Source organism: Sciurus carolinensis, chromosome 9 (assembly GCF_902686445.1).
Source record: "Sciurus carolinensis chromosome 9, mSciCar1.2, whole genome shotgun sequence".
Taxonomy (NCBI): domain Eukaryota; kingdom Metazoa; phylum Chordata; class Mammalia; order Rodentia; family Sciuridae; genus Sciurus; species Sciurus carolinensis.
This window is the reverse complement of record NC_062221.1, coordinates 496,548-519,254: the sequence shown is the minus strand read 5'-3', so window position 1 is coordinate 519,254 and position 22,707 is coordinate 496,548. Positions and strand designations below refer to the sequence as shown.

General features: G+C 47.7%; 1 protein-coding gene across 6 annotated transcripts in view; it reads right to left on the bottom strand.

Moving 5' to 3' along the window:
* Positions 1 to 1,183: 1,183 nt before the first annotated feature.
* Positions 1,184 to 22,707, bottom strand: part of Rnf13 (ring finger protein 13) — a 149,403-nt gene continuing 127,879 nt past the window's right edge. For all 6 annotated transcript variants that reach the window (XM_047563018.1, XM_047563017.1, XM_047563016.1 and 3 more), the window contains 3 exons: positions 21,408 to 21,501; positions 2,749 to 2,829; positions 1,184 to 2,492 (listed from right to left, as the gene is read on the bottom strand). In XM_047563018.1, the coding sequence (XP_047418974.1) occupies positions 2,131 to 2,492; positions 2,749 to 2,829; positions 21,408 to 21,501 (537 nt within the window). In that variant the 3' untranslated portion in view covers positions 1,184 to 2,130. The remainder of the gene's footprint in view (positions 2,493 to 2,748; positions 2,830 to 21,407; positions 21,502 to 22,707) is intronic.

Here is a 22,707-nt window from a genome sequence, read left to right as displayed (position 1 = left end):
CGCTTTGCTCCATCCTTCGTCCTGAGCGCACTGTGAGCACACGGAGGGTACATGCGTGTGCCGCGGCCCCACACAGCACTGCTCAGGACAAGCGGCCCTGCAGAACCAAAGGGGCATGGGCTGAACAGAGGATTGTGTGTCCCCAGGACAGAAGGGTCATTAAAGAGCGACCAAGGGCACGGTCGCCAGTGGATGCTGGGGCAGGGCACAGGGTAGTGGACAGCGTACTGCACACAGCACCTTGAAGGGGTAGGTCTGGACATGTTTCTGCCTGGACTGAGTTCCCAGGTGACTATTTTGATTCCACTGTTTTAATAACATTACTCTTATAATCAGAAAAAAATTAAATTTTATTTGGTCTCCTATTCAAAAAGCTTAACCCTTACACTGAAATTATAGATTTCAAGTGGTTATTAAGAGAATAAGTAACAGTCCTAGCCAGTGCTGTTAAGACACTGCACACATTTTTTACAACTAAAGTTAACAATTTTGAAATTTCAAAATTATTTTTGATCCAGAAAAATTTCAAGGAACCATGTCCTTGATCTGAATTTTGGATTAATGACTAAAAGAATACCATATCTAAAATATAGTTACACACTATAGAACAGGTTTAAAAAGACCAGGGTCGTATAGTTATGTCACATTTCAACCTGTGCTAGGATGATGTCCTGCTTCTCAGATTTTTTTTTTTTAAAGAGAAAACAAAGACGAGGTAGTATCCAGACAGTACATATTGAATTCAACCTTTTATTTTCCAAAGTAGACACTTGGGTGTTACGATTTTTGCTGAAATTTTTTTTAAACAGAAATAATTGAGAAAGTGAAATTTCCCCCTAGTGTTAACTTTATTTAAAAATGCATTATTTTTTAACAAAAGGTTCATATACCTAGTATTTATTATTCCAAAACATGATGTTATGCAGTTTCCCATGTCAGTAAATATATCTAGTGCAAAAATGCACATAGTTTATAACAGTATCATAACATATGCTGTTTACTTTTGGCTGCAGTTTTAATATTTCTGTGGATTAAACCTAAATGCTGTGAGCATCACACTGTGCAAAATTCTTAAGTGGTGTGTGTTTACCTGATCTCATTCATCATCCCTTTATAATGCTGGACATATAGATAAGGCTAACGTGGTAGGTAACAGCACAGCAGAACAAACATCTACTGATTCTTAAAGTGGAAAACGTTTATTAACATTCAAATTCCGCTCAAGGCCATATAAAAACTCTTAGCATTTTGATCATACAGAAGTCTATATTTTCTACAGTAGTTACAGTGATGTATAATATAATCTACCTTTTCATAATACAATGTTTAGTACATTAGTTCTGTTAAACATAAGCACTTATTTTCAAATTCAGTACTTGAACAATCTCTGTACATAGTTTCGCAGGACTAGTTAGCATAAGATGCTCTTTATTAAGAGGTATATGATTTGAGTTAATAGTTGCTGAAGTTTGGTATTTTTATGCAGCGTTTTCCTTTCGCTTTGATCACAACACAGAACCCTTATGGATACTGAAGTTCAGCAAGTAAAGTCCCAAGGCGTCACCTTAACTGTTGATTCAAATTCATACATAACACTATAGTATTAAAACATTAAAAAAAAAAAAAAAAAAAAAAAAACTTAAAATCTGCACTAGTCGTAGACTTTCCTATCAGGATCAGACTATTTGGAAACAGGAAAGAAACAGCTTCAAGTCTGGTGCTGACGGGAGGAAAAACACTAAGTCACTTGTTGCCTCTCCCCAAGGATGGCAATCTGGGGAGCAGCACAGCTCAAGGTGAGAGCAGGCTAGCTCAAGCTGGCTGTCGCAGGACTGACTGCGTGTGCAAAGCACAAGGCATTCCCGTACTGTGGTCTGTCTTAACTGCAAGCTATATGGAGGTTTTTAAAATGTTCTGGCTAAGTTCCATCCCCGAAGAGCTCGTGTGATGCCTGAGTGACAGCAGTCTGTTACTAGTGAGATGACGCCCGCGCCTGCAGCTAAGTACCGAGCCAAAGCCGGTTTCATCGTGGCTGAAAGCAGGATGCTAGAAATAAGTTGACTCTACAGAGACCTCTAAAGGGAGCAAAATCAAATCACATACCTAGGTAAACACTTCCAAGGGAAACGGTCAGACCGTGTTGGCCAGGCTGTGGTCCCGCTCACTGCTGGCCTGCAGCTGTACCACCACGCTGTGCTCGGTGGCCTCTTGGTCTGCGTCACTGCTGTCGGTGTCTTCGTTGTCCTCTTCCTCATAGTCTGAAGATTCCGTCAGGTTCTGGTGGGAGTGGGATTCCGACAAAGCCCCAAAGGACTGGGCACTGACAGAAGCCAAAGGTCTCAGCAAAGGGGTGTGTTCTGACACCTCGTTTTCTTGGCTGCTGTCCGTGTCAGAGTCTGAATCTCCTTGAGAAGGAACGACTTTCTGCTTGCAGACTGGACAGGTTTTTTTGGTTTTGGTCAGCCAAGGGTCTACGCATTTGCAATGGTAAGCTGTTGAAGCAAAATAACGCGTCTCGGTAAGTGTGCTGTGGCCGGGAACGCCATCCAGCCTCCCGTCCTGTGTGCTCGGTGCTGTGGTCCCTGCCCATCACGATGGGACGAGAGAGGGGAGTAAATGCACCCTCTCCTTCAAGGGGACCACTAACCGGTGCAGAGTCACATGCACCAACAACTCTCTTCCCCCCCGTGATACTGAACCCAGATATAAAATGATTCTCTGTAAGTTTAGAGCAGTGATCACCCATACCGTGGGAACAGGGCAGGACTCTGAGCTTGTCCCCATCTTCGTAGTCATCCAGACAAATGGCGCACACATCGTACTCATCTCCTGTAACGCGAGAGCATCGGTTAGGACGTGTGGAGGGTCTCTGAGCTCCTCAGACTTTTCACGTGTTTAGTTTCCCGTGGTCACTTCAAGTGCCCTCTGACTGCCTGCCCATCTTTGACGCCTTGCGCTTGTTTGCTTGTTTTTTCCATCACAATTTAGGGAGCTACTTAGCTATTCAATACTTCAAGGATCTGACGTTATAAGTAGTTAACCTTCTACCTGAAATAGGCAATTGAAAATGCTGTCACATTTTACCCTAATTATCTGTGAAAGATTTTAGTAAGATTCATAAGTACATTAGGATTTTAGACAACTTTAAAAATGCCATTTTGAAATATTTTATGCTGAAGAACAAAGTTTCACTACTTAAATTTCTCACGCTCTGGGGTCATTTGATTTTTGCAATGCCAGCCAGGGACTGAACCCAGGACCTCACACGTGCTAGACGAGCACTTTACCATTGAGCTACGTACACTCCTAGCTCTGGGTCTTTTTTTTTTTTTTTTTTTTCAAATTAAAAAGGAAACATTAAAGCGTATTTGATACGTTAGTAAGAACAGGTCTGGAATGAGACACAGCCCCAGGCCCCAGCATCAGCAGTCTGTGGTGTCTGGCACATGCTCGGCCTGTGACGCTGTAAAGGGATCTCACCTGTCTCGGCTGAGGATGGGATGAGCCAAGCAGCAGGCACACAGGTGTTCAATAAGTGAGAGTCATTACTGATATCACTGCTGTTTTAATTGTTTTACTGTTGAATTTATTACCTTTACACTCAAGTTTATTAATTCATAGCTCTTTTTAGAGTTCAAATTATATATTTAAAGAAAGTGCAAGTTTTTAAATACTTTTAAATTGTTTTTAACTCAGGTTTTCAGTTAATAGAGGTTTAGACACCTCAGTGACTGCTTTCAATTCAGGATTCCCCATTAAATGAATGTTTGCTAGGTAAAACCTTGTAAAAGTCACAGGGAACGAGACACAGTCCAATTCACTGCCTGTCCACACAGGGAAACAACCCGAGAGAGCAGAACCAGCCATTGTCTGGATAGCCTGGATGAACAAGAAAAGATCATAAAAGAGGTGATGGTTCCCTGTCCTCCAGTCATTTAAAAACTCTCCAGGAGGATTCCTAACTGGAGCACCTCATGCATTTCATTGTCCTGAACCTGTGGTCTGGTCCCTTGCTATTCCACCAACTATCAGATCCGTCTCCTCAAGCGAGAGTGCTGTCAGCCTTGCTAGAACTGGTGGGGCGGCTCTCTTCACCACCAACACTGACGGCCTCCAGGGCCGATCCGACGATGGGCGATGCAAATGATCTGCTGACTCGGACTCGAATATATTAAGAGTTGAACTATGACCCATGTCCTCGTCATCTTGTGAAAATGACTTAAAACCAGATGTGATTAAAGGGACTGAGGAAGGGGAACAGCTTGGATTCCCAGCTGGGCCTGAGTGAGAGAAAAGTTCAGCATCAGCCTTGAGCTGTGAATGGTCAGTGAGACACAGGCACTGGATAGCTCGAACTCACGTGCTTAGGCTGGTCTGTGTTCTGGCCAAAACAGTTGTTGTGAAGATGACAGTCAAGACGGAGGGGTGTGCCCTATGATGACGGGCGGACTGCAGCCCAGTGCCCTGGGATGACGGGCAGACTGCAGTCCAGTGCCCTATGATGACAGGCAGACTGCAGCCCAGTGCCCTATGATGAGGAGTGGACTGCAGCCCAGTGCCCTATGATGACAGGCAGACTGCAGCCCAGTGCCCTATGATGACAGGCAGACTGCAGCCCAGTGCCCTGGGATGATGGACTGCAGCCTAGTCCGAGCCTGCGCCGTCAGGTTTGCTAGGTTTGCTGGGATGGCTTCTGTAAGACACTTACCCTATGTTTCAGTTTTGTCAGGGGCAAAGCCACAGTGCTGACAGGCTGACCTAGGTAGTTGTGAGGTAAGAGCCCACGGTACAGCACCTGGTGCTGGCACACAGTGCCCCGCAGGCTGCAGGACCCCCAGCTCTCCACTCCTGTCCCAGAGGGTCAGCTAACAAGGAGCCAGTGGCAGTGGGCACGCAATCTTTTTGTTGTACTTACACAAATCACGTAAGTTAAATATGCAGTAGTCCTTGACCTGTGAGTATGAAAGACTTCTGGTTTTACTGAAAGCTGGGTTGAACGCACACAACACTCAGCTGCTTACTCCTGCCAGGCCTCCCCCTCAGCCAGCCATGGTTAATTAGGTATGGAAAATGTTGTGTATCAATACAACCCAAGAATGATGGCAAAATCCAATTTTTGTTCCACTTAAAAGTGCCAGAAACTGAGAAGACCAGGGAGTGCATTGCATACCAAGGATTCAGAAACCCAGTTATGGGCCCACAAGAGGCTGCGGGCCAAGATCAGATGACTGCTACATGGATTTGTTTACAATTAAGTTAAAGATGAATTTGGAGCATTTATGTATTCTTTCCACTGATAGCAATTAAAATTTCCTACTTGCTCTGGGAGTACCAGATAAAAGAACCGACAAGCCCACAGTAAGTGCCGCTTTGCTCTCCTGGCATCATGCTAGAAAGTTCTGTGGCTTGGTGTAAGCCTGTGGTTCTCAACTGGATTGTCCCCAAGTGTCCCGTGCGGCCCTGAGGTTCTTGATCTTCGCAGCTGGCCTCTTGTGACCCAGCAATGCTGCTAAACACGCTACAGGGTACTGGGCCCCTCCCCACTGCCCTGGGGCAGGGGGGAAGCCCCCCCAAATCACCCCAAACTAAAGAGCCAGCAGTGCAGAGCTGGGAATCCTGATGTCCTCCCCCCAGGCTAACGAAGCTCTGCTGACTCGTTACTGGGTAATACACACAAGCTGGGAGAGCACGTCTCTTCGGGAAGCCGCAGGGGAACGTTTCTATCTGGAATGTCTCCGGCACCGGCATTTGAATCAAGTTTCCAAAGCGTCTCCTGACCAAGTCCCGTCCATCTGGGGGTGCTACGCATACAGGTGGACAGGACTTTGAGTCCCCTCACCTGTTTTTGCCTGGTTTCTCCTCTACATTTCAACTCGCAAACTGGCTCCTCGGGTGTAGCGAAAGCCCTGGCCCAGCAGAGTGGAGCCAGAGACCCAGCAGCCCCGCGTGGCCTGCTCCCTGGGCGTGGCCTCGAGGCCTGCTCCCTGGGCCTGCATCTGCAAACTCATCCTGACCCGCCCCTGGCTCTGCCTCCACAAGACTCTGGCCCCACAGCCTGGATTTCCCCAAGAGCCTCCTCACTGGCCTCCCTTCTGCTCCTGCCCCACGTGGTTTTTCTGTCAAGGATGAACCCTGAGCTCCGGTGGCTGTCCAGGACCTGACCCCGGCCCCTGGCTTCCACCAGTCCTCTGCCCAGTCCTCACTGGCCTTCCAGCCTTGGAACAAATGGGAAAGTCGGTTCGGTGGGTTCAAACACTCGCACTTCACGTCAGCGGCAGAAAGAGGAATCACATGTCTAAAGGTGACAAACCCAGAGCGAGACAAGCTGGCCCCGGTGCAGACCAACTGATGCAGAGCCTGCCTGCCTGCTCCTACCAGGCCAGCCTGGGCACTGACTCAGCAGAGGCTTCCCCACAGCAAGCAGGAAAAGGTGAGCATTCAGGACCAGCGCCTGGCGGCTTCCCGAGAGAGTGATCTAACACGTGTCATAAATATGCCCAGGAAAGATGTATCACTGGATTTACAAGCTTCAAAGCAAAAATCTTTGTCATTGAGAAAGGGTCTTGTCACTTGTTCATGCACCTGCCAGTAAAAAACAATATCTTTTTCAAGCAAATAAAAATGAATGAATTTTATACTCTATTCTCCTCTCCTCTATACCAGTTCCCAAGAAATCCAAACAAAACAACAGGATAAAACATTTTCAAAGTCAGATTTTTTGAGCATTTTTCCTGATTATTTTCAAGCTCAGATCAAAAAGAAAAAAAAAAAAACCAAACAAATATTTACTTTTAAGTTTAGCATAAAGGTGGTTGAATAGTTACAAAATATCAAGTGTTTCTTCACTGGACTGAAGTGAGAGCTTTGAAAACGAAGCCCTGCCCACGTTTATGCACTCTGCTGTACGATGCCTCGCTGCCATCCTCCAATCTCTGAGGTAAGGATCTTTCTACGTGTGCTGTCTTAGAAAATTCCAGTATGCGAACTATCAAGAAAAACTCCTGGTAACTTAAAATGTCAGCGGTGACATCTATGTTTTACCATTTATATTTCAGGGACCCAACTGCTTCATGGGCTGCTGGGGTGAGGGAGAGCCTTCAACTTAGTCGAGGGGCTGTCAAAGGAAAGCCGGGACTTCCCCATTAGGAAGAGGGCGTGCTAACCAGCCCTGTGGGGAAAGGTGGGAAATGCAGCAAATCAGGAAACCAGTCTCCATGAAAGAGCCAGTTTTGAGAACAATGATGAGTAATGAAGAAATTTATCAGGAAGCTGTTTCAGAACAACACCTAAAAGCCTGTATCACTTCGTGTGTGCATGCTGTCAGGACCAACGCTTCCGAGGAGCTGCGAACGAAGACCACCGGGACAGGAGGGCCGGTGACTGCACCCCATTGAGTGCTGTTCCCTGAATACAGCCCTTTCATTTTACATGACAAGTATCATGACCACCACAAACATAAAGCAGAAATACAGGTGCCTCAAACTGACTGAAATCTCCAGCGACCTGTTGTAACCACAGACATTTTCCACGTGCGATCCTTTCTTATAACAGAAATGCAATGACAGGTCAAGTTGCTAGATCAGAAAGTTCCTGAGGATTTGACCACAGCCCACACCTAGGAAGACATTACCAATGTCAAAATATTTTTAGTTCACTGGCAAATGTTTCTAAAATACTCCTAAAATAGAAGTATTCTAAGACAATGAAGCAGTTGATCATTAAAACAGCCTCTTTTATTCTTTTTTTTTTTTTTAAGTGGTGGTAGCATAGGAGTAGGGATTTCATTATCATACAAATATTGCAGGTGCCCCTAACGTATTCTAAGGCTAGAAGAGTGTTTCGAGGCTCCCCTGGCTTGCTGCCGTCTCTCCTGGAGTGACAGATCCACAGAAGTGCTCTGCTCTTCTCTTCACGTTTTCAATTAGATGCAACAATGAGGATACTGCAACTACCCTGGAATTTTTGCTTTAGGACCTACGTATACTCTGGACCATTCAGTACACTGGAATGCGTACGATACGTACAGCCCTTTCATTTTACACGACAAGTATCATGACCACCACAAACATAAAGCAGAAATACAGGTGCCTCAAACTGACTGAAATCTCCAGCGACCTGTTGTAACCACAGACATTCTCCACGTGCGGTCCTTCTGTCACAGACACGCAGTGACCGAGTCCTGACGACAGTGACGTTCCTGATGATCCTGGCAGGCCACTGTTCTGACAGCACTGCGGCTGTCTCGGGCTCCCACAAGTGGCAGGCTCTGGTGACATGGCTCAAACCCCACGCGACGCTCCTCAGGGGTGATGCTAGCCAGGTCTCCGCAAGGGTCACAGACCTGCCCGAGCCGCTCAGCCCAGTCAGGGCCGTGGGCCTCAGTTCACGCGAGGCCTCTGGCATCACGGTGCACGGTCCCCCGGGATGTGCTCAGCACTTCTGGCCACAGGTGAAGATTTCCCTCGGAATCTCAGTTCTTAGAGATACTCGTCAATGGTCACCTATTTACTTAGAAATGGAAATATTTCCAACTCCGAAGCCAGACATTTCACCTGGAGAAGAGAGATTGGTTTTAACTCCGATCTCCCATGTTTATATTGTCACACTCCTTTCTAGGAGGCTATGAAAGAACAGCTCCATCCTGCAACTAGAACTTGGGGTCAGATATGTCTTATATATTCTGATGGTGAAACTTCAGATAGTGCGTGTGCTGGAAAAGAAACCACCGGAAGAGTCCATGGAAGGAAAGGGCACTGTGTGAGCAGCCTTTTGGGAAACTGTCAGACAGCTATCTCACTAATTGGGAATAAGAATAAAAATGACTGCCTTGCAGGCCCTAGATAAACCTATATAAATCCAAGTCTACTCACAGATATCAGCTTTGGCCAAATTTGATTTTGGGTAGTCTTTTTAAAAATAGCTTTTCCCTGTATTTTAAATAGTCTTTCTGTATTACTTTTAACTGGTTCTAACTTGATTGCATGATCTATGCAGAAAAACTACAGCTGTATCTGAAATATTTCTGAATAGAGGATCAAGTAAATTCAAAGATCTGTCATCATCCTGAAGAGACAAATCAAGTTAATGGAATTTTAGATGGTAAACAATGCACCAGACCTTAAGTCCTAAAAAGCACCGGCTTGTGTGAGCATGGAGCTTCACTATTTCTTTTCCACTGTTCTTTTTCAGGCCCCTGAGAAAGGGTGTAGAACACTTCTAGAACTTCTACGGCGGAACTGCAGACACTTAGATTGTATATGCCCTGAAATGCAAGTGCACTCTAATCCGGTATTTTTTTACTTTTGCTTCATATACAGGAGGTTCAATAAGAGGCCTGCTCAGCTTCAGGTACACCTGGGGCAAGAGACCTGCATTATTTTTGCATGAAGCCAAATTGCTTCTAGATGATTCCTGCCTGTTGACCAGAGTGGTCTAGTGCAAAGGTGATTATAAAGAAAATCAAACACTAATTTTTCTTTTAAACAGTGCACACAAATTGATAAGATGATACTAAGACCCCAATAAAACGTGAGCAAAGGGTGCAGGAGAGGGTGGACCTTGGATGCTCTCCCAGGGCTGTGCTGCAGCCTCGCCCAGCATGGAAACATCTGGAGGTGGTAGGGTCTGTTGGGAGGTGGGGGGCTTGGGCACACAGGCGAGGGGATCATAGGGTGCCAGTCTGTCCCCTCTCTCTGCTGCCTGGCCACCATGAGGCAAGCCGCTTACTCCATCACACACTCCTATGATATGCTGCCTTGTTTCAAAGCCCAAACAATGTGACCAACTGACTATGGACTATAACCTCTCAAGTTGTGAGCCAAAATAAACCTTTCCTCTTTTTAAATTGATTATCTGAGGTATTTTGTTACAGCAACAGAAAACTAACATAAGGTCTGACAGGTAATGAAAGCAGAAATATGAATGGGTAATATGCCTTGTTAATGTAGAATGATTCTTAGATACTGCTAGAAGGTTCGAACTTTCAGGCAATTAGTTTCAGGAAGTGTCCATTACAGTGATAGATACACACTGATTCATGTACTCGACAAATATGGACAAAGTGCCTGCTAGGTGCCATGAACTGGACTAAAGCAGAGCTTAAAAGTAACTAAAAGCCAAGAAACTACACCAAGGTAATCAACTTGGCACAGGAAGTTGCTCAGGGTGGAACTTAGGACCAAGGGAGGGAAGCAGCAGTGAGTGGGGGCGTGAGAAGGGCCAGGCCAGGAGTCCCAGTGCTGTGCTAAAACGCGTGCGCACTCCCTCCCTAGCAGGCTACTCTGCTGAAGGTAACAGTGAGCTCTCTACCCACTCAGGGCTGGGGAAACGTGCCGACTCAGTACAGGAGGAACGGACTGGGATGTTCCAGATTAACAGGCTACGGGTTACAGGCAGAGGTCCACTGGACACAGGGGATGGGGCTTAGGGGGAGGGTCCGGGAAACATCACAGGAAGAGGCCCTGCAGACCTGGGCCTGCCGCACAGACAGCCCAGAAAGTCTGCTATTAGCATAAGCAGCGAGCCCAAGGGTCACAGCCGCCAGGAGCCTCCAGCCTGGGCGGCCAGGAGGGTCCCCAGCCCAGCAGGCTCCTGAGCGTGTTCCCCTCACCCAAAGGCCCCCAGGTAGAGGCGGCCTCCAAGCAGGAAGCCCTGAGGGCAACAGGCTGCACGAGGAAATGATCCCACTGAAGCAGAAACGACTGAGGCTCCGGGTCACGACCTGGCCTTCCTCTTTCTGGAAAGCAGAAGCTGTACCTAACTTTGCGGACACTCCAGTGTGGACTGGTGATGACACCAGCTTTTTGAGGAAAACATCTTTAAACAACTAGAAAACAGGTCACAGACAAAGCAGCCAGGTGAGGCACTGTGTGAAAAGGAGACAGCATGCCAAACAAGGTCCGCAGCTGAAGGACGGATTCTGAGCGACCAGGACACGTGCAGACCCTGCGACGTCTTCAGATTTCCTCTTCTGAAGAAGACAAGACATCCCGAAGATGTGACTTGGCCCTCGGGATTTCAGAGATTTTGTGGCTCTCAAGGAATTAGACCTGGGTTTTGGGCTGCAAGAATAACTTGCATTTGAAAAGCCACTTGCAGGACTTTCTTCTCAGACCTTCGAGGGATGCTTAGGGCAGAGATGATCAGAGAGGCAGATGAGCTGGCTTGCTGGAGGCCACGTCTAATCAGTCGTAGAACAAAGTCCTATGGTTCCAAATCCCGTGCACATTCCACTCCACTGTCCTCGAGAACACTTACCTGTGAAGACCAGCTGCTGGGGAACTCTCTGCTATGGGGTCCACAGGACGACTCGTATGCCTCCCACCCCCTGTGGACGCAGCTGTGGTGCAGTGTGGTCAGTGCTGGAGTGGGTCTGCGACAGGAGGGGACTGGGAACAGGTAGGAAAGAGGACCCGTGGCTCCCGTGGATCCTGGAGCTGCACGGGGCCTGCAGTGGAAGGCCTGTGTGGGGAGAGCTGCGACGCCGTGCTCTCCACTGACTGCTGGATTCCTACTTGGAAATGAGGGCCAGTGAGAGCAGGTGTTTGCTCTCCTTAGTGTCTGTCACTCTCTTAGAGAAAATGTCAAACACACACACAAATACAATCTCCCGTTATCCCTGTCACGTACCATCACCCACCAGGCGAGTCTCAATCCCATTGTTCTCAACAGGTCCGCCTTCCTGCACTTTGTTTCCCTGAAGAAATTAAAAGCCAGTGTATCTCTGAGACATAAGGACGTTAAAACAGCATGACCGCCATGCTACTGTCAGCCTAACGACGTGAATGATGATCTGATGTCCAGTTCCCAGAGCAGACTCTGAATCTCCCCAGTGTCTCGAGAGTGTCTTCTGGAGACCCACACCGGCCAGGGTCCTGCCTGGGACTGGTGCCTGTCGGTCCCTTGTCTCAACAGCCTGCCCCTCCGTGCCACCTCCTTGCTGACGCCGTGGGGATCTGTCCGGGCACTGGGCTGCGCTCTGCACAGGCTGTGTGACAGAGCCTCAGTCACTCGTGCTCGGAGCACCTCCTGCCTCGGGTGGACCATCAGGCAGATCAACAGACCGCGGCGCGGCCTCCCCCAGGCGCTGGTTTCTATCTGCCTCCAGGCGAGGTCCGGGTGCCTGAGGAGACACCGCGGGGCCTGCAGCCTCCCCCGTCCACGTCCACACTGCAGGCTGCCTGCTGCAGCTGAGGCTCGGAGCTCTGGGCGGTGGCTTCCTGACAGTGAGGACCTTGCACAGGGGCCAGGTGACCAGCCCCGGTTTCCGCAGACCCCACCCCTGCACAGTGCGGGCCTCTGACTTCCACCTGCCAGGGTGGCCCCGGGAGGGCAGGGGTGAGAAATCCATCAAGCTCAAAGTTTGGGGCAAAGAAATGACTAGGAATTCTAAAATTTAAATGATCTCAATTCTGTGTCCACGTGGAATGAGTTTTACCCCAGCCTCTTCACGTCGTCCTGAGAGGCCGGGCGCACACTGGGTCCGACTGCTGCCTGCCGGCGACTGGCCCGCCTGCTCCGCCTCAGCTTGCAGTGGGGCGGTGCGGGTCTGTGGTGGGGGTCTTACACGTGGATCTGTGTGCGAGCAGGGCCGGGTCTGTGGTGGGGGTCTTACACGTGGATCTGTGTGCGAGCAGGGCCGGGTCTGTGGGTGGGGGTCTTGCACGTGTCTGCGTGCAGAGCAGGGACGATCTGCCATCAGCGAGCACGCTCAAAGGTCTGCAACTTGCAAAGTGCCAGTAAGGGTCAGTAATATCTTGGGGCCAGTGTAACTGAATTTAAATGGATTCTGACTGAGTCTAATTTGGAGCAAGCAAGCAAATATTTGAGTTCGTACTATGTGCCATACATACTAGGCATCAATGTTTTTTAGGAATTAAAAATGATCCTATGAAAAGAAAAATATCTTCAAGGTGTAGACTAATGATTTTAAAATGAGGTCCACCTCATTTTATTATGTATCAGGAATTCACAGGAAGGTGCATTACAGGAAGATGTTTTCTAAGCTAGCTCTATGAATTCAGTATTCACAGAAACATCATCATGGTGTCTTTTGGGAAATTTTATACACAACCTAAAATATGACAGTCTGTTCTTCTTTATATCCACACCTAGATCTCCTGTTCAGGGGACAGTGCACCTAGAACAGTGTGGGTCACTATTTTAAAGTATGTTTGTGTACGTGTGCTACATGTAGGTGTGTGTGCGTATTTACATGCGCTCACGTACTCCTGCCCTGCCCCTACAAAGGCCAAGGAGCAGACATACCCTAGCACTGGTGACCAGAGCTGGCATCAGACCTTAGGTTCTGATACTATTCCCACTAAGAAGAACTTGGGCTCCTCAGACAAATGCTGATTTCAGGACTGCAGCGAGAAAATGTAAGATGAGCATCTTGTCATGCCAGAAAGTAAGAGCGTTCCCTAAAGGGGCAAAGCGGAGGGGGCTAGGTCTCTGCAGGGCACAGAAGTCTCCACACCATCCTACCCTAGGCAAAAAGCTGAGAGACTACAAGTAAACAGTTCGGAGAACCAAGGCCCCAGGGGAAACCACTGCACCCCAAACTGGTCAGACTGACAAATAAATAGAACCCCAACTTTGTGGAGCAAAAAGCACTGCAGAGATGCTGGGAAGGGTTTCTGGTAAAGTGCCTGAGGAACTTGGTACCACTCAGTCACAAGTAAAGGGCTGAACAACCTGAAAAATCAACTTGTCTTAGGGTTACCAGGGAAGTAAAGAAGTGGAGCCACAGGGTTAACCACTGTCCCCAAAACCGAGGGACAGGCAGATGCTGAGACTCACAACTTACAGAACAAAGCGCAGTAATGGTGGAAAAGCCGAGCAATGACTTAGAAGTGTCAGAGTCTCAGTGCGGACAAGTCAGAGGTAAAAATGCTCAGGGCACCCAAAGCCTTGCTAAGTTTTACTCTTGGGGCTCCACCAGAAAAAACCCTCCCAGGATCCCACGAGGAGCGGAGGTGGGAGTGTCGTGATCCAAACAAGGCAGGCCCGCCTTCAGGGAAACCAGGTCACCAGCCCATGACCACCTGATGTTTTGATCTGGGGAAAGAAAAAGAATACACACCTCCGGCCAGCTCGCCCGTTCTAGCCCTCTGGTTGGGAAAGGAAATACCCAACTCCACTACCCCCAACCCCAAGCTATCTGGTTCCACCTAAGGCTGGAGAAAAAATACAAAACAAAACAAAACAAAACCCCCAAAACAAAATGATAAACAAACAACAACAATAACAAAAGAAAACAGGAAATGGGTACCAGGTTCAGGGTCCTGGAAAAGAATCAGCTCTCCATCCATCTGCAGTGTCCCAGCGGGACACCAGGAAAAGTGTCTAAGGAGCAGCTGACAGACCCGTTCAGACAGGCTACATGCACCACTCCAAAGAGGACGCATGCCCATAAAAGTTTAGAGATGTTTCCAGAATCTTTAGCCAGGATAACCAGAGAAAGTCCTCCTATATGAAACGAGGTCACCAAGTCTGGACGAGAAGGTTGATTCTTCAAATGCCCCAATCCCAATGACAAAAAAACAAGACACACAAAGAAATAGCCATGATTCATTAAAGGAACAAAAACGTCCAGAAACGGAACCTAATGATGTAGAGACATGTGACCTGCCAGATAAAGAATCCAAAGTTACTGTCGTAAGGATACTCAGTGAATTAAAAGAACACAGAAAACCAAAATCAGAAAAGGATGCATTATCAAGAAGAAAAGCTACTTAATACAACCTGTCTTTATCCAAAAAAAATAGAATATCAACAAGAGCTAGAAACTATGAAGAAGGACCAAACAAATTTCGGAACTAAAGAATATAATAATTGAATTGAAAAATTCATGGAGGGACTTGACAAAAGGCTTGACCAGGAGAATGCATCCATGCACTTGAAGATCAACACTCGAAATCCCTGAGGCAGAGGAGGAGAGGCGGGACAGAGGAGAATCGAGGGAACACCACCCCACAGAAGAGCATGTTGGCACGGGACTCTCAGGAGAAGAAGCAAAGCAGGGTGCAGAGGACCGTCTGAGTAAGTAGTGAGTGAGAAGTTCCCAAACTGAAGGAGAGATGTGGACATCCAGATTCAGCAATCTCAGAGAACTCCAAACAGAAAGAATCTGAAGATCTCTGTTAAGACACATCACAATCAACTCTTGCAAGAGTGACGGAGAATCCTGAGAGCAAAAGAAAAGCAACAGCACACACAAGAGAGCTTCCATGAGACTATCAGACACCTTACAGCAGAGACCCGTGGGCCAGGAGAGAGTAGGATGACACCTCAAAATAAGAATGGGGTGGGGCCCGACCCACCAGGATCCTTCAGGACAGAGGGAGATTAAGACTTTCACGGTGAACAAATGCTGAGGGAGCTTATCGCCACCAGCCCTCCCCTATTGGAAACACTGAGAGAATATCACAAGTTGAGCTGAAAGGATGAAGAACAGGAACACAAAACCACATGAGCATATAAAGATGAAGCATGTGGACAAGCAATCCTGTGCCATCTTGATGCAGGTGACTACATTACTTATAAATCTGGTATATAAGTACTTAAAAGCATCAAAATATTTGTGAATCTATTTTAATGAATACAAAATAAAGACGTGTCATCATTAACAAAATAGAAAGCAGACAGTGCTTAAACGCATGAAAAATGTAAATCCATGTTAATGTACACAAAACAAAAATATAATTTGTGCCATCAATAACAAAATAGAAGGCAGACAGTGATATGAAGAGGTAGAAATTTTAGCATAAGATTTAAGTTAATTCATCAGTTTAACAGATCAGTAGAACTTTAAGATACTTTATATAATTACAAAGGTAACCATAAAGAAATTCTGTATAAAATATACACAAAAGAAAATGAGAAGTGAACCAAAAACATGTCACTACAAAAAATAAAATCACAAACAACAAAGAGAATCAGGAGGAGAAAAGTGAGAGAAAAATGCTATAGGACAGAAAAAGAATTAATGGTATAAGTCTATATCAGAAATTACTTTAAATGTAAATGTAGTACATAAACCCATTCAAAGACACAGACTAAAGGGATTAAAGCACAAGACATGCTATTAGGAACTGCATCCAGGCGTACATGTAGGTTAGACCACATCCAGGAGCAGGTTAGACCACATGGGGGCACACAAAGGTTAGACCGCATCCAGGCATAAGCGTGGGTTAGCCCGGATCCCGGCATAAGCGAGGTTAGACTGATTCCAGATTCCAGGCTTACGCACAGGCTAGCCCGGATCCAGGCGCACGCATGGTTGACAAGTGACTGGAGTGGAAAAAGAAGCTGAAGGCGGCACGAGTTCTTGCATCAGACAAAACCAACTTTAAGGCAGACACCGTGCAAACGGACGAAGGATGGCGTGTGCTGCAAAGCCATCAGCAGGCCAGCAAGATCAACAATGGCAAACCTAGGGCCACCCCGGCACGAGCGGCCAAGGCTGAAGGGCAAAGGCAGAGGCCGGCCGCGAGCCAGTGTGGAGGATAGCAGAGCGCATGGGGAGGCAGGTCACCCCACTGCCGGCGGCTGGGCAGCCAGCACAGAAGGCCACCAGGGACAGCGGGCAGGTGTGGCCTCACGTGCATGGACAGTCTCCAAGGCACACGTCCAGCCCCAGAAGGGTCAACAAATTTAATACTGAGCTGGTGCAAGTACTGTCCCTCCACCAGGGAGGCACATTTAAAAAGCATTAACGCCAACCCTTCTCAGACTCTTCCAAAGACTAAAGGAGGAGGAATAGCCCAGGCTTATTCTGTGAGGTCCGCTGGACCTTGGCACAGAACTACAAGGAGGGACACTGCAGGCCAGCACTCCTTATAAATACTGATGTAAACATTCTCAGCGAGATACGAGAAAATGAAATTCAACGGTACAGTAAACGGATCATACACCATGACCAAGTGGGATCTATTCTGGGAATGAGGATGGTTCAGGTATGGAAATCAATCTACGTAATACACCACGTTAAGATGAAGGGCGAGACCCACAGAACCATCTCACTTGATGCAAATAAAATTCAACCCTGTTTCATAATACAGACTCCGTAATCCAGGAACAGAAGGAAACCACCTCAATATGACAAAAGCCCACTGTTATCGTGCTTGACCGAGACTGAGAGCTTCTCCTCTAAGACACCCACAGGTGAGAATGCCCAGGTGCCCTGTGTGGCACAGTGCGGAGGCCAGCAGAGCCCTCAGAGGAGGAAATCTGGAGTATGGTGGCACACACTGTGATCCCAGCTCCTGGGGAGGCTGAGGCAGGAGGACTTCGAGTTCAAGGCCCGCCAAACAGCCAGTAAGCGCAGGAAAATGCTAAGCATTCATCACTGGAGAACTGCAAACCACGTCATGAGATGCCACTTCACATCCACTATCGACTGTGAGCACAACAAAGGCAGCGCTCACAGGTGTAGAAGCTCGGACCGCGGCCCTGCTGCTGCGAAGGTGCGTCGCAGTGACTGCAGCAGCTGCCCACAGGTCAGCAACACCACTCCTGAACTACACCCCAGAGGGCTGAACCCAGGGATCTGAACAGACCTTGTTACACCAGTGTTCATTATTTAAAATGGTCAAAAGGTTGAGACAACCCAAGTGTCCACTAACAGATGGATACATAGACAAAATGTGGCAAAAACATACAATGGAATATTACTTGGCAGCAAAAAAGGAAAGAAATTCCGATAGATGATACAACATGCATGATCCCTGAGAACATAGGCTAAGTGAAGTAAGTCAGAAACTGGTTGAACTCATGGGAGGTAACTTCACAGACAGCAGGATGGGGCTACCACGGACTGGTGGGAGGAGGAAGTGGAGACTGGCTGTTTAATGGGTGTGGCATTTCAACTTGGGAAGATGAAGAATTCTTGAGATGAATGTGGTGATGGTTGCATAACAATATGCTTAATAAAACTGTGAAACTTACATGGTTAAAAGAACAGATTTTATGTTATATGTATTTTACATTTAAAAATGAATACAATAAGTTGTAGAGATGTTTGGAAGTGGGTGGACTTGATGAATCTGTTTTAACTTTACATCAAAGTGCGATGTCAAGCACAGCTGAAGACTGCTGCGGAGGCAGAGGTGGGTCAGTTCTGTGGGATCTAACTCACAGCGGCTGGAAGCGAGGCGGTGTGCTATGATGTCTGCGTGAGCAGTAAGACCAGGGAGTCCAGGAACAAACAAGAGTGCGTTCTCAACAACAGCTCTGGGACAATCAGATCTCCTTAAGTTAAAGTAGCAAACTGGGGAAAAAACCCACTTAAATTGACTCCAATTTTATACAATCAGTTCAGGTGGATTAAAGACCCAACATGAAAGGTAAAAGTACAAGCTTTCAGGAGACAGCACAAAATAAAGTCTGAGTGGAGAGGAGTGCTTTAAAATGCACAAGGACACTACCACGAAAGCCAAGAACCTCAGGCCTTGAGAGCTGCAAGCCAGCAGAAGTTAGAACACACCGGACAGGGAGACCTGAACCACACCCGTGCAACTCCAGGGGTGTAAGAGCACAGAAAGAACCCCCAAGGTAGAAAGGGGCGGGGAGCGAGTGGAACAAAAGTGGACAGGTATTCCACGGAAGTGAAGATCCAGGCAGGACATAATGAGCAGACACTTCCCTCAGGGGCACGTGGGAGTGTCAATCAAGACCACGTGAGACATCTTTATCAGTCCACCAGAGGGAGCTGTCAATCAAGGCCACCAGAGGGAGGTGTCAATCAAGGCCACGTGAGATATACTTATCAACCCACAGAGTGGCTAAAATCGAGACTGTTTACCCGACGTGGGTGAACATGCGGAACAACAGAACTTCTCCCAGTGCTGGGCAGTGGGGACTCTGGAGGTGACGTGCAATACCAAATAAAGCTGAAGACAGGCGCATGCCAAGACCACCTAATGTGCTTCTACCTGCCCTAAAGAAATTCAGGTGCACGTGGATCAGGACACATGTACAAAATGTTCTCAAAATCATGGTCTACAATGGCTTTAAACTGAGGAAAACTCAAATGTCTATTAAGTGAATGAGCTACACCTAAATGCAATAAGGTAGATTAACTTGACCAAAAATGTTAACGAATGAGGGAAGAAAAAGTACAATTCATAAATAGGCAACATTAAAGCATCTGTTTGGGTACTTACACCTATGTGGTGAGACCCAGGAGAGGCAAGGAACAGAACACCGACCGAGCCAGGCCAGCGACTCCTGTGGCAGGAGGGGCAGCACCTCCAACAGAGCGGTGGGGTCCGCGTGCTGAGGATGTCCACTTCCTAATGGATGTGTGGGTGTCTCCAGAAACACACGCCTCACCCCTATTCTTTCTATCTGCTGTACTTCCCATCTTAATAGAAAAGGGCTGACAAGGATGATCACGTCTATACAAACGAACACTGCTAGAGAGACACTCGGCGGCACTGACCGGTTCACAGCCATGACCGCAAAGCGAGGCTGGCTGCCCACTCCTGTCCAACTGCTCACCAAGACGGCGCTGTCCCGGCAGCTCCTGGCTCGTCCACGGGCCAGCATCGACAGGTTCTCCCCCCCGGCTCCCCGACACATCTGCACCACGGGCTTTCCGGGAAACCACGCTCCGTGACCCTGCTCCTAACCGGTCACTCCTCATCTCCGCTGCTGGCTCTTCCTCTTCTTACTGCCGGGTTCCCAGCCTTCAGTATCATTCGCCCTGTGCTCACACAGTGGTCATCTCAAGCGGCCTCACGCTCAACTCGTCTCATGCCCGTACTTCCCGTTCAGTCCCCTTCCTACACTCCACACTCACCTGAACTATCCAGGGGACACCTGAAATCCCACGTTCAAAAGCCACCCTCCCAACATCCCCCAAACCTGCTCTGCCACAATGACCATCCTGCTTTCTGTCTAAGGGCCTTGCTTACTTTGAAGGTCCATCCTGCCCACAGCTCAGACCACACTCGGTGGGGCCATTCTGGCCTCCTGCCCCACAGCCAGTCCCTCAGTAGACCCGGCGGCTCCATCCCCAGGACATCCTAGCAGAAGTGTCTCCACTCCTCAGGGCCACCGCTCTGCTCCAGGCCACGTCCACGTCACCTGGAGGCTGCCTGACCTCCTCCCTGGCCTGCTTCAGCTCTGACCCTCTGAAGTCTTTTCCTAAGCACAGAGAGCTCCTCTTAATATTCAGCGTGGCTGCTGTCTCTCCTGTTGGACGCTCTACAGGGGCGACTCACCTTTCTGAGGGGAAAAGCCGACTCTGGCTGTCTTTTTAACCCAGGGCGATCTTTTTTTTTTCTTTTTTGCAGTGCTGGGGATTGAACCCAGGGCCCTGTGCTTGCAAGGCAAGCACTCTACCAACTGAGTATCTCCCCAGCCCAACCCAGGGCAATCTTAACATTGTCTCATTAAAAGAGTTTTTTTCTGGGTTTAAGAAACACAAAAAATAAACGAAATTGAGCTTTAAAGAGTGATTCCTAAAACTAGTTTTTATTACATTATGACCTGAATAAAGTCATATCCAATTCATCCTCTATAATCACAGTTCACTAGTTTCATATAAGTATTTGTCTACGTGGTCATTTTAACCTGACGTTCCTTTTTCTTGTTAATTTTTGTTTTTTTTTTAAATAACGGTAATTGTAAATGGTAAGAAAACATTTTAGGGCTGGGGCTCAGCTCAGTGGTTGAGTTTGCCTGGCACACGTGAGGCACTGGGTTTGATCCTCAGCACCACATGAAATAAACAAATAAATAAAAAGGCATTGTGTCCAACTGCAATAAAAAATATCTTTAAAACAACACTTTATTGGGAAAATAAAACTTCTGCAGAAACGTTTTGATGCCACCGTCTGTTTTTCCCCTTCATTCCCTACACTCTCTGCTGAAAGAGAAAACAACGCTCTTGCTGCACAACAGCAAAGGTCCGGGAAGCACCAGCCACAGGTCCGCAGCATGGCCTGTGTCAAGCTCCCGGAGAGAAGGGCCCTGCCTGGGCCGGGGACAGACCGCACCCTGCCGCTCTCAGCATGGAGCCCGGCCCCGTCCCACCACGGGGAAGGGACAGCTAGGTGAGAGGACACGGGTGAGCAGAGCCATAACTGCCACCTGCGTTTCCTGCATGCCACGTATGACGGCACGTGACGGGAAAGAGAGGAAAGGGCCACTACCCGGCCCTTCGCAGTGCAGAGCTGGCGGCAGCCACGGGTGGTAAGACGCACTCCGGTCGGTTCACTGCTGTTCCCACCGCCCCTCCTGCTTTCCAGGCACCTGGGCAGGACCCCCTCCCGCCAGCGCTCCCTGAGCCACTGTCTCCTCAGGATCAGGCAGAGGCGGCGCTTGCAAAAGGAGGAAGAGGGTGGCCTCGCGCACCCTGGAGCCAGCGCTAGCATTTAGAAGAAAAGACGTTCACTCACCTTTCCTGAATTTATGTACAGGGAGTTTCTTAAGTTGATCTTTACGAAGTCTATTTCTTCTAGCTCTATGTCTGTCCTGGACAAATTTTGTGATCTTTAAAAAAAAAAAAAAAAGGCAGAAATTAAACATGCAAATAGAAATGGCTATTAAAATAACAGTATCTTTTAAGTTTCTGGATAGCTGCTGCAAACCACTCAATTTATTTAAATCCTAATTATAATAATATTATAAAGCATTAAATTAAAAGTGATTAGTTAATTCATATATTATCCTTTGAATTTTTTATTTATTGACCTTAATCATTTTTAATTTACTGATACATTATAAATAACCTATAACTGCTTGCTTACAAAAATACAGATAATAGACTACATATTACAAAGACCTTGGTGGGTCAAAAAGAATGAGAAGTTGAGATTCCTTTAAAGATGCAAAGTAGGGCTGTGGACATAGCTCAGTTGGTAGAGTGCTTGCCTTGCATGCACAAGGCCCTGGGTTCAATCCCCAGCACCACCACCAAAAAAAAAAAAAAAAACACGATACAAACTAATAAACTTTTCAAACATAAATCTATTAGTCGCTGCACTTTTTGATCTAGCAGCATAATGGACATGGTATTAAATGCATCTACTACATATATTCAGAAATGTAAGAGGAAACATACAAAACACTCTATAAATAAACTGCTAGGGTTTCAAGAAGGAAAGGGAATCCACAGGACCAGAACCCAAAACACCATCCATCAAGGAAATGGGACCATCTGTCCACGTCAAGGCCAAGGGCTTGTGTCTGCAGACGGGGAAGGAATGCTCCTCGCTGCATGCAGGATAAGGAATTCGTACCCAGGAGGTGCCAAGAACTTTCAGAACTCATTTGAGAAATGCCACAGCTGATCATGCCACGACGCAGAGCTGTGACTGAGGAAGAGGCCGCCAGAGCGCGGCATGGCTCGTCCACGGGAGCCGGGCCCCTGAGGCCAGGCCGGACACCCAGGGCGCCACCCTCCAGGAACCACTCCCATTTACTCCTGCCAGAGGCCACGGCACAGCCGCCGTGGCCAGTCCTCCTGCATCTACAGAAGCACATCACTGACTCACTCCTAGGTACCCCCACCCCACGGGAAGGAAGGCGAGCGTCCACGCCACGTGACGTGAGTGCCCATGCCAACTCGACCTGCCCCAGTCAGCACCTGGACACAGCCAGACTCAGCAACAGGCAAAGGGACAGGTGCTGGACATGCACACAGCAGGACACGACTCAGCAACAGAAGGGTGGCCAGGCAGTGCACCGAGCGACACA